Genomic DNA, 17,067 nt, shown 5'->3' on the forward strand with positions numbered 1-17,067 from the left:
ATCTGTAAAAAAAAAAAAAAAAAAGATTTTTAATTGAGGTACCTGTAACATAGTCTAGCTTTATTATTATTATTATTTATTATTCTGAGGCATAAAATACTGTTCTAATACTTTGGATGGATCAAACCATCATAAGAAAGACACATAGGAAAGGAAACTATGACCTTCTGCTGTTGATGAACTTTATTGAGACCATTAAAATGTTTATTAGGGTATCTGTAATGTCTGTGACCAAACTGAGATTACTACTGTCAGAGGTATTATTGTTACTGTTGTTATTATTGTAATTATTGTATTAATATTGTAATATTATTGTATTATTGTTTAAAGCTGCCTTTCGGTCAGGGGACAAGCAGGCATACATCATCATCGCCAGAGCACGACTGAGAGCTGGCATCAAGGAGGCTAAGAGGAGACACCAGCAGAGACTGGAGAGAGACCTCAACAGCACCAAAGATATGTGGCAGGCAATTCAAAAAGTAACAGGCTGGTGAGTGGTGCACAGAGAACAACCTACTGCTCAACGTCAGTAAAACCCAGGAGCTGATTGTTGATTTCAGAAAGAAGGAAAGACACACACCCCTGTCTACATGAGTGGAGCTGAGGCGGAGCAGGTGAACAGCTATAGGTTCCTTGGATTTACTAACACTGAGAACATATCTTTGTCGTCACACATCACCACCCAGATTAAAAAAGCACAGAAAAGGCTCTACTTCCTACAAAACTTAGAAAGGCTGAATTCCAGAGCAAGATCCTGGTTAACTTCTACAGAGGAGCAGTAGAAAGCATACAGACTGGAAACATCACAAACTGGCATGGTTCGTGCACGGCCCGGGACAGGAAGGCTCTACAGCGGGTGATTAAAACTGCCCAAAACATCACTGGTTTCCATGTACAGAGCATCAGTGACCTCGGTGAAGTGAGGCGTCTGCACAGAGCACAAAGGACACTGAAAGACAGCAGCCACGGTCTGTTCACCCTGCTGCCATCTGGGAAAAGATACAGAAGTATCTGCTGCAGAACCACCAGACTACAGAGCAGCTTCTTTCCCCAGGCTGTGAGACTCCTCAACTTCGACGCCAAAAGATGTAGCAGGATTAAGGATCACCTTAAAATTTCATTTCTTCTTACACTACGTTTAAGAAAAATGACAATAATGTTACCTTGTATCTTCAAGTCAGGATATATACACAAACTCATTATATCCTTGTTGAATCTGTCGTGTCTAAATGTATTTATGAGCATGCAGTCCACAAAGGTTTTAAGATTAATTCAAGTATCTCATGAGAACCACTGTAGAAATGTTCTGCGTCACAACTCAAATCATCCTTGCTAAACTTATGACTTGAATTAGAGATAAAGACTGAATCATATGAATTGAATTGAGCTATTTTCAGTACACTTCGGTAACTTGAAAATGCAGAAATATTTACACTTTAATGTATTTTAAATGAATGTTTTTCAGTAAGCTGCAATTACTGTCAAATATTCTATATTTTTTTCAATGGGTGCCAAAGTTATTATTTGACTAACTTGACTGGCTTTTCTTCATTTATTTACAGGCCTTTATACGTCTTTACTTGAGACCTGAGCAGAGCTGACTTGGCAACTATCAGATAAAAGGTGAGGTAGCAGGGAAGATGTTTACGCTCCACATATCCATGTTAGTAAATGATAGTTACTCTTGTAACCTTTTTCAGGTTCTGAAATATGAGCTGTCTGAAAATTACTGCATCACTACCCCTACACTAAACTAAGAAGTCCAATAACAGTGATCTTGCACTCAGATCTGAAACCACAGCAGCCCTATTAGCACAACACTAGTATTACCAGAGGAGCTTGTGATTTAAGAATTATACACCTACATCTGTTATGTGCAGCACATTCGAACGGTGTAAGCATGGTCTGTATTTTACTCAAATTTACAGACATTAACCCCCGGATATGATGTGCAGTCATTTGCAACTCCACTGTACACACAGAAACACTACTAGCAGTACTGTGGAGTGCTAACCTCCTTTTTTTCTTTCTGTGTGGAAGTTACTAAAACAGAACCGCCTCTCCAACACATTATCCATCTCATCATCTTTTGGAATTTCACTCTTCAGATGGATTTGAGTTTGCTTTTATTTGCAATGGGTCTCCATGCTGTATAGCAAAATGTGCTTCCTGCGCCCAAAATGCTTTCATAACTTTCTTTATAATTGCCAACACAGCCTTCATATTTGTTGACTGGGAAAGAGGCAGCAAAAAAAAAACACAAACCCAAATACCCAGGATGCCAGTTCAAAGGGGATGATTATTATCACGACCTTAATGTTTGTCAACCAAATTCCACCGCAAATTATGTACCATTTTTCGCTAAATTACAGACATTGCAGATTCTCACAGCATTAAGATTGCAGAGGCCCTCTGCAATTATTACAAATTACTTGAGGTCTCCTGGTAATACTAGTTCCAGGCTTCTAACAGCACTTCAAACTTTTCATCTTTTTCAGTCTGTAGAAATTCAGAAGGAAAATAAATCATACTAATTTCATAAAAAAAAAACTGTTTCCTTAGAAATATGTTAGAAATATTTCCTTGTGGAAAAGAGCAGACATGGGGCTCCAACCTAATTTAGGGGACTCTTTTTTACAGAAAACAAAGACATTTCTGAGCTGAAACAATAGACACAAAGTAGTACACACACAGGACTGATGCCTCATTATTGAGTCAACAGAGTACTGGAGTTCTTCTGTTGCACACAGTTTATTTAACAATATGGTATATAAGTAAGAAATGAGTCTTTTAACCAGTTTATACAGTGATTTCATTCTCTCTTCCTTATATTTATAGTATTTTGCTTAATAACTTGATTTACAATAGGAGAAAAAGTAAATCCCCCCTAATTCAAGTTTTTGTGAGAGAGGAATGAGGGTTGATAACGTTTAGTTTTCCTCAGGGTGAATCTCAAACGAGCCCTTCATCCCTAGATAGCACACAGCTTAGTGTAAGATTTAGAGGATGGGGCGTCATCAGAGATGTGGCCTACAAACAACCGGTGATCATTCCACCTCAGCTTAGGGGGCTGGTCTCTTTCTCACGCTCTCTTTACACTTTACAACATTTGTATGACAAAAAAGGTATGACAAATTCTTTTTAATGTCAAAGCAACAATGTTCCACACCTGCAAGACAGATTTTTCCAAATTCCAGGCCACTGAGATGTAGGTTGCAGTCCTTGTTTGTATTTGTGAAACCAGTCGGAGCTGTAGTTATTTTAGTGACTGTGAGGGTTTGTGTCAGTGTCTTCATGTGCGCCTGTATACATGCCCGTGTATACACAACCTGCCGCAGTCCATTTCCTATTTCAATACAACTGAGTGCTCTTCATACACACAAAGAGGAGGGGAGCGGTCCCTGAACGCATCGTCTTGGAGTAATGGTACAACACTAGATTACAATTGCCAGGAATGACAGCTTGAGAAGAGAACAAAAACCTGGCCCAAATTCCCAGACAAATTATTTTACAGTTTCAACACAAAAATGCTTTAAGTTTCTTTTTAAAGGTACAAAATAAAAAGATATGAATAATATAATGCAATTGTACATTTTCTTAAAAAAAAAAAAAAAAAAAAAAACTAAAACGAGAAAGGCATGAAACCATACCAAAAACAAACCAAAAATAAGTTGAGTATTGAACACATTTGGTCTCAACCAAAAAATATATTCTTTGTGATTTAAATTTCATTTAAGAAGCAACTTGCAAATCCCTCAACATCTTAAGGAAGAAATACCCATCACTTGGGTTCAGGAAACAATTACATTCCCTCAAAGTGTTGACTTTTTTTTGTTTGTTTTTTTTTCCTCGACCAAATTTTCTTTTTACAACAGTTGAAACTTTTTACATGTCAGTACAAAAGAAAAAACGTTCTCAACCTTAGAAAGAACAAACAAAGCCCTCTAACGGGATAAAGAGTCCGAGGGGAAACTAGGAGGAAGAGGAGTGGGAGGATGGGTCCCTGGGAGAGAGATTGTGTTCTTTAGTTCCTGGCAGATATGCTACAATCCTTCCACAAACTTCTCCAGAGTGTCCCCTGTAGCATCTCCCACCATCCCCAAGTCACTGTTCAGCCCCCCTCTGTTGGGCGTGTTAAGCTGCGGTAGCATGGCGCTTTGTTCCGGTGTCCCCAAGTGTCCCTGCTCCATGGACCCTGACAGCGGTCCCCCGAGTCCCGGGTGAGGGGAAGCCGAGTGGGGCGGATGTGGGTGCTGCGGCGAGGGCTGGGGCTGGTTCTGGACCTGCGGCGAGGGACTGGAATGTGGCCGCTGCTGCTGGGGCTGCTGTTGCGAGGGCGGACAGGGAGACTGGACTGGCGCGGGGGAGCGGACCTGGTTGTTGAGGGCATTGGCTAGCGTAGACTGGCCGGGAAGGTGGGCTCCACCCTGAGGCTGGCCGGCCAGAAGGTGGGTCTGGGGGCTCATGGGGCTGGGCTGGGCGGGAGAGCCCATCTGCTGCTTGAGGACGGCCTGCTGCTGCTGGGGAAGCTGCTGCTGCTGCTGTTGCTGCTGGAGCATTCGCTGATGCAGTAAGTTCTGGGTGGAGTCCATCCCCATGCCTGGCTGAGCCATCTGAGCCATGGGCGGGAGCTGGCCCATGGGCCCCCCAGCGGCTCCTGCGCCTGCCTGCATGGCTATCTGCTGCTGCTGCTGCTGCATACGGAGCTGGGAGTACGTAGCTGCTGTGCCCTGCGCCTGAGCAGGGAACTGGCCGGGGTGGCCCTGAGGCATCACTCCCTGTTGCTGCTGCTGTTGTTGCTGCTGCTGCTGCTGTTGTCTTAAGAGCTGCCGGCGGTAGAGCTCCTGAATCTGTGGGTTGGTGTGCTGTGCTGCGTTCATCAGCTGCGCTTGAGCCCCTAATGCAGCCATGCCCTGCGCAGGAGGCTGCTGAGGCTGCTGCGGGGGCATCCCCGGCCTCTGCACCGCCGCTCCTGGCATGGCCATGGCCTGCATTGTTGGCATGCCGGGCTGCTGTTGCTGACCTGCTTGCTGCGGCTGGTTGGCGTGGTACTTGGCTGTTCGCTGTTTGATGAAAGCAGCCATTAGCTGAGGGTTTGATTTGAGGATGTTGAGCACTTGCTGCTGCTGCTGGGGCGAGCTGGGGGACTTGAGGGTGCGGAGGAGGTCTTGCAGGGCATTTGGTGCAATAGCACCAGGTCTCTGAGGGGCTTGTGGACGGGCACCGGGCTGCTGTGGAATCAGCATCCTCTGGCCCTGCTGAGGTTGCTGCCCTGGGGTCATCATGGTTCGTTGTATGGTCATGGCCTGCTGAGGGGTCTGGCCTGGAACGAGGCCCGGTTGTTGAGTCTGAGCTGCCTGCATCGGCCCTGCAGCTCCAGGCCACTGCCCTGGGGCCATACCTGGTTGCATGACCTGTGGTCCCCGGGGCCCTGGGACCATCTGCATGGGTGGCTGCATTGGTCCGGTCATGCGCTGCTGTGGCTGCTGGGGGTTTATGGGCAAGCCGTTCATGTTGACCCGGTAGTTCTGCTGGTTCTGCTGGGCCTGCGCCATCATCTCGATGTGCCGTGCCATCTTGACTGCAGCAAGGGGGGGCTGCTGTTGTAGCTGCTGAGGTGGTTGTGGCGGCTGGGGGAGTGGGGACTGCTGCTGGTGTAGAGGGGACGCCTGGGGCCCAGGCTTGCCCTGGGACACTGGTGTTTGAGGCTGGCCGTTGCGAGGTGCGGTGGGAAAAGAGGGTGACATGACGCCTGCTGAGTTGGGGGTCTGCGGCTGGTTGGAGAGTGGCTGCTGGGGGGTCTGAGGAGTGTTGGGCTGAGCGTGGGAGGTGGGAGTGCTGGGGGCAGCCGAGGCCGGTGGGGACGGTAGCGGCATGGTTCTGCCTTGCATGGTGGCCATTCTTCTCCTCATCAGCTGGGCCTGCTGGAGCCTGTGTTGCAGCTGCTGCTGGCGAAGCTTGTGCTTGATGTTCAGGCAGAACGGGACAGGACACTTGTTCTCCTGACAGTGCTTTGCATGGTAACAGCATAAAGCGATAAGCTGCTTGCATACTGGGCAGCCACCGTTGGTTTTGCGCTTGCAGCCCTTGGTGTGCTGCACCACTCGTTTCATCTTCTGGCAGGACGGCAGAGAGCAGTTGGCATTGCGACACTGACAAGCGTGGACCAGGGACTGGATGCAGCGTTGGATACTCAAGCGCCGGCTCTCCTGTGGGCTCTTGGAGGCCTCTCCGCTCTGGCTGTTGTTGTCATCGTCCAGGCCAAGGCCCCACTTCACCATCTGGTGCTCGTGGCCCTTCACGTTGTAACAATTAATGCACAGATCAAAGTCCTGCAGAAAAGAGCAGACGGGGACATAGTGATTAACACAAGTCTTACCAAGTCTGATTAACAGATTTATCAAAAGTTTCACAAATGTACCCCTACTGTTGAGAATAAAAATATTTGATGTAATAAATGAATAAAATGCCTGATTTATCCTCGTCTGTCCAAGTCGGTAATTTAACAATAGCAGGCTTCCACTTATCATTTCTTTTTTTCAAAGTGTGTGATTCTGATTTTCTGACACACAACACAGCACGCTAATGCCAGTAATAGTAGCAACTCACCTCGCACACAGTGCAGTGCCAGCGTGTCTCCACATGGTGCTTGCACTCGTTGCAGGTGTAGACGAAACGGTCTTGTCCCTGGTTGTGCAGCTCGACCAGCATGCACATGGTGCTCCACTTGCACCTCCTGAGGGAGCTGAACTCCCAGTGTTTGTCTCTGGCCAGAGTCAGGAAAGCATCACGGCCATCCATCAGGTCACAAGAGAGCATGGGGTCGGGGTCGACGATGGGCGGCAGGGTGTTGGCCATGGGACCGGAGTGGAGGTGGATCACAAAGAACACCTTCACCAGACAGAGGAAAACACACAGCAATTAGAGTTAGAGAAAAAAGAAGCACAAGACTGACTCTCTAAATCACTACACACAAACGAGGGGACCAGGGCGATGTTAGCTTCCGGGTCGGCCTACAGAAAGGCCTTCCTTACACACTTCCCGTACTCTTCGGTCTTTCTCCTCCATGCTCCTCACTACACCTCCTGCCAGTTTATCCTCTATGGGGCCCAGAGCCTAAAGCCCTTCAGCCCCTCATCTTTGGAATTCTCTCCTACAAACCATCTTTTAAATCCACTCTCTCCCCATTTTCAAATCCCGCCTCAAAAATCACCTTTTTAAACCTGCTTATTCTGTTCAATTCACTGTTGTTGAACTTTTACGTATTTTTAGCTTTTAAAAAACATTTTTTGATATATATTGTTTACTTTCTGTTGACATATGTGATTTTATGCTTTTTTATATCGGTTGTTTTTTAAAAGGTGACTTTGAGTGTCCTGAAAGGCGGCAATAAATAAAGTGTATTATTATTATTATTATTATTATTATTATTATTATACGAAAAGCATCATCCCTGGGGTCTTCTATAGGAAGGAAAGAGATTTCTTAACTGTTGCCCTTATACACTGACTATCACACTTGTTCATAAAGTAAAAGTAAAGTTAATAATAAAAACTGCACCAAAAAAGACTATAAACTACATAGAAACAAAATCAGACCTCTTTGTGCTTCTCCATGGTGGCGTACAGCTTCTGGGACAGATCATTGGCTACATTCGGCATCCCAGGCTTCTTCTTATTGGCTCGGCTCACGCTGCTCTTGTTTTTATTCGTCTTCTTGTTATTCTTCTTCTTAGCATTTTTGCTGTCACTAGGGGTACCCTGTGGGAGATACACAATTCAAGATATTAAAGAAAACAGCAAATGATCACATCGTGTTGCTTATTGACAGATTCTTTCCAGCTGTCAAGTTCATACTAATTACGGTGAGGCTTCTGTTTATCTTTTACATGCCATGTTTTCTTCAGTTACATTTTGTAACTCTCGGTTGTCACCCTAATCCAACTGCTCATTAAAATTCAGGAAATTCTATTCAAAGTGTGTTCACAACAAAATTTCAAGGTCTAGAAAAACAGTGGTTCATGAAAGAAGTGCAAAATGGCCATCAAAGATAATGAAACACCATGGCACAGTGTTCGCACCTCAGGAGTTTCAGAGGCAGCTGTGTTCTCCTCCTTCTTCCTCTCCTCCTCCTCCTGCTCCAGCTCCTTGATGCTCTCCTCCAGCACATTGGGCCAGAAGTCGCCCTCGAAGTACGGCAGCTCGTTAGCGCTGGTCAGACGGTCCTCTGTCGCCTGTTTGAAGATGTCCTGAGAGGAAGACAAAAAACATGGATCACGCAAACAATTCAAGATGTATTTTGTTTTCAGTAATCCAGCTCGCTTGGCGTTCACATGTTCAATGTGTTTGCCTGTTGATAAAAAGTAGCAAATATGTTCAGACTAAAGACTGTTCACACAGAATTTTGCAAAGACGTGTTCAGAAACACAGGAAATCAAGTCAAGACTCCCTTTACAAACTATTTAAGCTTTTGGGTGCACATTTAAATTTGTGTTTTATTATAAATATAGCAACTGCATAAACCTCCAGTTGTTTTTTTGTTTTGTTTTTTTATTTACTAACCTTGTAGTCGTGGAGAATCCTCTCTGCAAAGGCCTTGTCCAGCATCTTCCTGTACCACTCCTGCAGCCTCTTTGGCTTGGGGATCTTCTGGTCAGGAGGATGGCAGTGGAAGATGTAATCGTCACCTTCACTTGGGGGACACGCCCAGATGTGGCCCTGGGTGTACCTGTGGGTATGCACAGACCGAAGAGACAATAAGTATATAATAAGACTCCCACCACAAAGTTCACTCCAGAGCCTCTCCCATGAGAAGGGAAGGGGAGGAGTACCAGAGCAAGGCTCACCCGAGTTTCTTGACATATTCTAGATAGCCGATGAGGATCTCGTGGTACACTGCTGTTCGTAGAATCCGAGGTCTGAAGAAGTGAATACTGTCAAGGTATGATATGTAGACGCGTCTGCAGAGGAAGAGAGAGGGGAACATGGTCAATATCACCAATAAAAAGCATCTCAAGGGCACAGGCCTTTATTTTCATGAAGTACATACCTAGTGTTGGGGAATGGGCACTCGGAGCCGTACTCCTGCACATGCATGCCAAAGAAGCATACGTCCACGCCGTCAATCTCCTCAAAGGCGAAAAGTGCTTTGGTTCTGTAGGGAAAGGTCTCAGGCATTTCACCCGTGTCCACAAACCTGACGTAATGAAGGAAAAACAAATGTTAAAATGTGTCAAGAACATAATGTAATCTGTAGTTAGATGGAGACACTTGAGCATTTTCAGGGTCTCTATAGGTATCAGACACTTAAATTTGGTTTAAAATATCTAACAAAAAGATATTCAAAACTATTAAAATTAAAGACTAAATTCAGACAAATCCTATTTTTCTTCTTTGAGCATTGCAGGTGAGTAGAAAGCTCAGTATTGCTAATGCAGTCTATGCAGAGGAACGCTTTCCATAGGAATAGAGTTATTAGAGTGAGTAAAGTTAAAGTATAGTATAAAGCAAAAACATAGTATTGGTTCAATGGTAGGTGTAAACATTTGTAAAACCAGAAATGCGGGCTTTCATGCAGAGGAGCTCATTTGACAAAAAAAAAGTTAAATGACAGATAAATGAAATTAGATTAAATGTTTTTCGGCAAATAAGACCTCAAAATTCAAATTTAAGACTATTTAATGACTTCAAGGCCTAATATGTATATAAAAATATGTAAATATACAACATTTTCAAACTTTGTAAGGACCTGTAGTAATCCTGAATTTCCGATATTCAATCTTCGGTTACTGACAAATAACAAATTTCAACAGGGGTGCGATATGATGTTGAAAAACTCTAACCCTAACTAACCCTAACACAAAAGCTGTAGACTTTGCATAGTTGAGGATAATATATGATGGTTTCTCTGTCTTTATTTGTGCAGGTCTAAAAGGTGTCGCCACAAAATGACAAATCTGACTGTGCTCCAGGTCCATAAGTGTATAATACTGTACATAAATGTTTTATAATAAGAGTTTTAAAAGCTTTTAGAAATTTTATTATGACTGTAAAGGCTTCTAGGAAACAAGGGTCATGAGCTGCCCGACACGTTTGCTTACATGTCGCAGCTTTCAGCGACACTGGAGAAGCATAATGCGACGATTCAAGTCGAGCGGCCCCGAGTCAATAAAAAGCAAACAGTCTTAAATCAGTCAGCCTGAAGATGAACAGAATCTTGGATGACGGCCTCCTCCCTGTGAGGATGGGTCGGCCGTCGCAGACTTTGATATGGTGTGATGAAACAGTGAACAATCCCAGGAGGTACTCAGGGAGGGTGTGCACTCCATCTTGTCAAACATGCAGGTTCCACAATCACTCTGAGTGGGTATAAACGCTTTATAGAGGGCATTCAGCTTTGTGTGGTAGGGACAATAAAAAATAAGCTCAGGACAAACAAGAGGTGTGCCAGTGCATCTACAAACCAGAGAGGGCGAGACAGGTATTCAGCTGTCTAAACCATTATGGCCCCCTCATCCTGACTGTTAACTCTTTGGTTGCTTGTTTATTTGACCAAGGCATTATTAGTTGATCAATAATGATCCATAAAATTGCTTTAAACACATAAAATCATACATCATGTTCACCCAGTCCCCCTGTCAGTGAAGCTCTCACCTGGCTTTCATGCCTGGTTTTACTTCCACCGTTTTGTCGGAGCTCGCCACCACTCGCACGAACACCTCTCCGGCCTCTGGGTGGTTCTGTCTCTTCAAGTATTTATTCACACGGTCCTCTATGTACATTCCCAATCGTGTGGACTGCAGCCCTACAGTGTACAAACACACAGGAGACATTTTTAGAATAGAAGTCTCAATTGTTTTCACTCTCCAGGATAAAAGAAAAGCAGCGGTGAGACGAATTTGGGTACACAAAGAACCTGCAACAGCCTTCAATTTAGGAAAACAAAAAAGGCACTAGAACCGATTTATGAGAAACCATGAGAGCTTGCATCTGTTGGCACCATATGCCATAAAGGTCAGCATTGTTCTCTAGGGCTACAAGAAAAAATACTGGCAAAACCACAAGGCCAACATCACAAAAAAAACAAGGCCACCACTGCAAGAAAGCCACAGGGAGACACATATGCAACCCATGTGCAGGTAGAAGTGGTTTATATTATCTTGTGTCTTCAGTGCTTGTGAGACAAAACTGTAATAATGTACTGACATTTTAAGCGCTGCACGAAACACAAGGAAAACAATTCAAGGACCAAAGTAGACAAATGAACTAACGTTTTGCAGAGAACTTGTTTTCCTTCCGTGATTTTCCACTCTTCTTTAAACAATTGTCACAGATGAATCTGGAAAGAGAACGATGGAGACGTTAGACTTGCTACAATTTACACAAAACATATGCAACAGCAGTAATGCAAATCTACTAAATGTAGGAGTTGACATCTCACCCAGATGGCCAAATGACCTCGTAGTGTAAGACGCATATCTGGTGCATCTTCCGTCCACAATCTTTACATTCAACAAACCTAAAAAAAAAAAAAAGACAAGCATACAGTTAGGAAATGTCCCCCTTTAAATCTGGCAAGAAAGTCCATATGAAGTTTTCTTATTACGTGTCTCCATCCAAGATGTCACTGGATTAGACATTTAATGCTTCCTGACTGCTGGCCAACTGTTAAATATGCCAAAAATCTATAAGTACCCATCAATGACAACTGCACTGTCCGGTAACTGTTGATGTAGTACTAATACATGTGCTCTGTCACGGATGAGTAATGTGTTTTGTATTGGTGATGTCTAAGGCTGCAGCTATTGATTATTATAGTAATTAACTATTCTACTGATTATTCCATTAATTAATCAGACGAAAAATACTTCAGCTTTGTTGAAGCGCGATAGTACATATACAAAAGAAACAATGAGAGAGAGAGAAAAAGAGAGATACTAATAACATGCTGCTTAAATCCCCAACACTTGGAGACGACTTTCAGCTGTTGCAACTTAAATTTAGCACGTGCAAACTCCTGTGCTGCAGGGGGCCTTTATCTCAGCTACCAATCATACGAATTTAGGTGAAATGCTATTGCTAATCTTTCAGGTCCGCTGTGTTGACTGGATACTTTCTGTTGAGATACTGAAGCACTGACCTGATGCTATTGTGGTAGGCTAGTTTACAATAGATGCACTGTACAGTTCTCATTTTGTTTCAGATTAAAATGATCCAAAACTTTGGACACTTTCTGTCATTTTTCTCTGGCCTGTGTCTTCTGTTCGTCCCTCGCTATTGACTCTCTTCAATTTCGCAATTTCATGTCATCGAATCACAGTGTGTCAGTAATAATCAACTGTGCTAAATGCAGGGAGCTGTATATAGTTAAAGGTATGAAACAACGCGTTGATATGAAGAATTCGAAAGGAAGAGTTTTCATAATCTAGTTACTCGAGTTTCATGAGGAATAATTTCAGCCCTTATTATTTTTGTGTATAAAAATTCTCAAACGCTGCTAATTCTGACAACTGTCCGAGTCATGTTCATCTGTGTGAATGTAGACGTCTTAACTGCTGAGGCAGCAAGCAAGAAACATCTCCATTCAAGTTTTTGTCCCTCCAGTCGTTACACAATTGCAAGCCAGCCAATGCAAGTGTGCCTTTGTTAGAGGATTTAAACGAATTGAATATCTTATTTAACACTTTACAATGTAATATGAAATCACTGCACATCAAAAACCAAAAGCCTGTGTTCTCTGATGAGAAAAACGCTCATTGGTTGCACAGTTTGACAGAGTTCCCTGCAGCAGGTGGCGCTGCTGAGTCACCCTGAGGCTTCACTGAAGCCAGAGTGATTGATCAGCGAGCTCCAGAGGGGAAATGTGCAGACTGTGCCTCAAAAGCAAAAACACAAAGCCAGATGTGGGTGGCAGAAAATAACTTTCTAAGATGGCATCAGGAACACACAAGTGGGAAAAGCAGCAAAATTATTATTTCAACACATATGAGACTAACTTTGTGAAAAAGAAGCAGAGAGAGAACATGGTTCTCTGTCAGTATTGGTGCTTCTCACTGAGAGGCTGTGTGGTTTGTGTCTACTTACGGTTCAGGGTCGAGAACATCATTCTTCTTCCGTTCAAACTGGTCTTTTGATATCATCCTGAAGTACCAGAGAAAAGAGGGAAAAGAAAGAGGAGAGGCAGTGAGAAAAACAAGACAGACACACAAAAAATGTTTTTAATCATCAGTTGGAGGCTCTGTGCATCTCTCATTGAGTCTGTTTAGAGGCCATGGTAATAGTTTGTTCAGTGCCACTTCAATAATCCATACATAATAACAAACTAAAAAACACTATGGCTCTTTGTAAGAAATGTATCGAAAAATCTCAAATTAAAAATAAAAAAATAATTTATATAATATTTATATATATAATATATATATGATATAATGATATTCACAATTATTTTGATCAATACTGAGATCACAATTATTTGTTATGATTCTTCATTGCGTTTGAGACACAATCTTTTTATTGCATTTTCACATTTATATAGAGTACCGTGCTCACTCACATGTTGTGCTACGTGCATTCATGTACAAAACTTGGCATCGAAGTTAGACTTAAAATGAGATTCTTCTTCACCTACCCAATGTGGATACCCTCACATTTTTTGTTTGTTTTTACAGCGGTCATGGTAGTGTGACATGCTGCAGACACAAGTTTAATGCACCCTTTGCATGTGATTTGTTCTCGCTTAAATCTGAACAAAAACAACTGATAATTGTTTATGACGGATATTTTCATTTTGCCCGTCTGCAGTCCCAACACGAACGTTTTTTACAGGCTGCTGCTGCTGCAGTTTATGTGTGCAGTGGCATGACAGTTCTTTCAAAGAGGAGACAGGCTGTTTCTTATTTAGTGCTTGCTTTTGACACGCAGCAGAGTTTTCTATGAGTGGGACAAACATTTTTCAAGTTCATTTAATTGTAAGAAGCCAAAATCATAATTGTGATTAATATTCAATTAATTGTGCAGCCTAGGGCGTTCTAGGGTAAGACTTTGAATGTCTATGACCTGTATATTTGCGGTTTTAAAGCTGACGTGTAACTCTGACCTGAACAGAGTTAAGTGAGAGGGACACTTCCCCTTGCTCGTCAAAAATAATTAGTTAGAGTTACAGAAAAAGGGAGAAAGTTTCCCCACACAGTATGTTTCTAAACATCCACAACTGCAACTTCAATAGACAGTTTACTCACGTCTGTGGCTGTGCAGGGTCATCTCCTAACGTCACACTCTCGCCCTGGATCTCATTGAAGCACTTCTCACAGAAATGATACCTGCAAAAATACACATTTAACATTCAGCACATTCAACACTCAACATTTTGTATTCAGCCACTCTGTGTCCAATACAACAGCGCACAAAACAACACTTGTCTTTTATGTTTTATAACAGAGAGCGGGGAATCCGTAAGCTCCCATTGAGAGTGTAAATGGACTGCGCTGCAGGAGCCTCATGTTGTCTGTCAGGCTGAGCTGTATCACTACTGCTTCTGTGCTTCTCCGCTCTCAAAATGCCCAGTTTAAGTGTGAAAAGAGGCGCTGCAGTTACCCTGTTTATACAGCAGGGGGCGCAAGGGAACGTGGTGCAAGCAGTCATCTGCTGGCTTTCAACTGAGAGGAAAAGGCACTGATGAGCAACGCTGTATGTGGCAAAAGCGTTATATTTTCATCTATTGTACAAGAGTGGGGGCAGCAACACTGAATTCACTCAGTCCCTCGATAGATGCTGAGTAAAACACATCAACACACTGCTCTGTTCCTATGTCTCCTGCTTTTTTGGGTTTAGTGTCTTCAGAGCGTATCCCTGCATGTGCAACACTAGAACCTGGCTGTTAATAAACATTGTTGTGACCAAAACCATTTTGTAGTCTCACGCTGTGCCAGGACCTGGAGGCAGAGCCATTAAAGCCGAGGCTGTCAGGACGACCCTTCTGCCTGGATCACAGTGGTCCCTCTAGAGCTACAGAGGAACAGATCCCAGGCTGCAGGGGGTGGGTAATACAGTTCAAATGGCTGCGTTTATTGCCCATTAAACCACTTAATGAACAACTGTGCATGCAAATGTGTGACGCGTATGAAATGATTCACTGAGATTAAAATTCCACCAAGAGTAACATTATTTTATACCCAATACGTGGTGGAGTTAATTGTCACCCATAACTGAAAAGACATACATGGACGAACACACACACGTACCTGTTCTGGTAGCTGTAGTATGTGCCTCCGGTAGGTATGGTGCAGAGCTGCTTGCCATAGCAACACAGGGTTTGAGGAGAGAACTCGTACTGCAAACACAAGCAAAATGACATGGTTGTCAAAAAATTCAAACTAAATAATTTCATACATCCCTTGCATCAGAAGTAGAATAATTAAATTAACTGCCAATTCATTTTTTATAGAGCAGGTCGGGACCATACTGCTATTTCAAGTTCACTGTTTGCTGAGCGATTCCGTCCAAGCATTAAAATGTTCACTATCGCATGGTATAAGTCTGAGTCAAACAGTTTTTGTGTGATTCACCAAACAAAACTCAAAGGAAGAGGATGTTAATATTGGTTTTTTTTCTGTTTTTAGTGGCAGCCATGTCACATTAGTTATTTTTCCTAACAGACAAAACCATGTCTCTTGTCCTTTTACTGCATCTTTATGACGCCCTTCATCTCACCTTCCTCCCGCAGCAGTATCCCAGGCCCTGCATGACGGGGTCAATCTCTGACTCAAACACCTCGGCCAGCTTGGAGCAGTATTTGTAGACACGAGAAGTCTTGCGGTTGTAGAGCCAGGCGTTGTTGAACATCAGCCACACATCATCGACGTATTGCCAGGGCTCTTGGTATTGGCCCGTGTCAAGCTTACGCTTTATTGTGGACAGATCTATTGGGTTCTTAACGATGTCAAAGTAGTCCTGGAGACAGACAAACGTTTAGGTGTTACACAGTAAAGAGCTAAAATAATGTAGCTGAATTATGTGCATCCAACAAAATTGTTTAACATTTCATCATTTCGTTTTAAGTAGAAACACTTTGCCACGTACTGGGATACCCAGAAGCATGGGGTCTACAGGCTGTCTGAAGGGCAGGGACTCAGGGTCCTGCCTGTAGAGAGACTCCAGAGTCGGCATCAGAGCCTGGCGCAACTCCTCAGGCTTAAAAACTGAAAAATGAAAAACAATGGAAAAAGCAAAGCGAGAATAGTTAGAGGAAAAGGTTTACTGCACAGGAAAACTGTAGAGAGAGAAAAAACAGAAGGAAGAGGGCTACTCTTCCCAAAGAAAACACGCTTCCTGAACACAACTGCTGATCTGTCAGTCAAGAACAGCAACATTAAATCCTGGCCAAGCTGTCATCTGTTATCTGTATTACATCACGTTTCTAATTATCTAAATTTCTAACAATTGAAACAGGACACATCAAAACCTACACTTACGTTACAGGACCACAATTTTATCGTGTTAAATTGTTCGCTCCAGAGTTCGAGTTAGAGAACTAGAGTTTTGATTGTTTCTCAGTTTAAGGACCCTGACACACCAGGCTAACAGTTGGCTGTTGGTAAATGTTGGGCCACTGGTGAGCGTCTGTTGCCCTAGTTTTTGCTGCGTGTCCCAAACAACTGGCACTCATTGACCCGTCACCTATTTTTTAGTCGATTCTATATGTTGAGTCAGTATCAAAGACAGCGGAGAGCGTCGGTTAATGAAATTACTCTGATTCACCATTTAACTCAGCGTACGAGAAGAAGAAACTGACATGAGGAAAGCAAACAGCTTAAATCAAGAGGGCATGATATTGGGGCGCCTAGTGGCACAGTGGACAGAGCGTCACCCCATATACAGAGGTTGTATTCTCACTACAGCGGCCGCAGGTTCAATTACGGCCTTGGCCCTTTGCTGCATGCCGCGCCCTCTCTCTCCCCCCTTTCACGCTCAAACCCCCCACACCCACCCAAAAAAAACTTTAAGAGGGCATGACATTAAAACAAACGTAATATATTAGGTGAGCCAATTCTTTTCACAAATAGTTCAAAAT

The 17,067-nt window shown here is 43.3% G+C and overlaps 1 protein-coding gene across 3 annotated transcripts in view; it reads right to left on the reverse strand.

The window, feature by feature from the left end:
- Positions 1-2,702: 2,702 nt before the first annotated feature.
- Positions 2,703-17,067, reverse strand: part of crebbpa (CREB binding lysine acetyltransferase a) — a 52,218-nt gene continuing 37,853 nt past the window's right edge. For all 3 annotated transcript variants that reach the window (XM_088075697.1, XM_042484703.2, XM_088075698.1), the window contains 15 exons: positions 16,077-16,195; positions 15,708-15,947; positions 15,239-15,327; positions 14,237-14,317; positions 13,083-13,139; positions 11,440-11,517; positions 11,270-11,337; positions 10,653-10,803; positions 9,049-9,195; positions 8,846-8,959; positions 8,562-8,727; positions 8,081-8,248; positions 7,599-7,760; positions 6,610-6,891; positions 2,703-6,332 (listed from right to left, as the gene is read on the reverse strand). In XM_088075697.1, coding sequence (XP_087931823.1) covers positions 4,044-6,332; positions 6,610-6,891; positions 7,599-7,760; positions 8,081-8,248; positions 8,562-8,727; positions 8,846-8,959; positions 9,049-9,195; positions 10,653-10,803; positions 11,270-11,337; positions 11,440-11,517; positions 13,083-13,139; positions 14,237-14,317; positions 15,239-15,327; positions 15,708-15,947; positions 16,077-16,195 — 4,211 coding nt within the window. In that variant the 3' untranslated portion in view covers positions 2,703-4,043. The remainder of the gene's footprint in view (positions 6,333-6,609; positions 6,892-7,598; positions 7,761-8,080; positions 8,249-8,561; positions 8,728-8,845; positions 8,960-9,048; positions 9,196-10,652; positions 10,804-11,269; positions 11,338-11,439; positions 11,518-13,082; positions 13,140-14,236; positions 14,318-15,238; positions 15,328-15,707; positions 15,948-16,076; positions 16,196-17,067) is intronic.

The sequence above is a fragment of the Plectropomus leopardus genome, chromosome 3, assembly GCF_026936395.1.
Source record: "Plectropomus leopardus strain MGB_pleo_1.0 chromosome 3, ASM2693639v1, whole genome shotgun sequence".
Taxonomy (NCBI): domain Eukaryota; kingdom Metazoa; phylum Chordata; class Actinopteri; order Perciformes; family Serranidae; genus Plectropomus; species Plectropomus leopardus.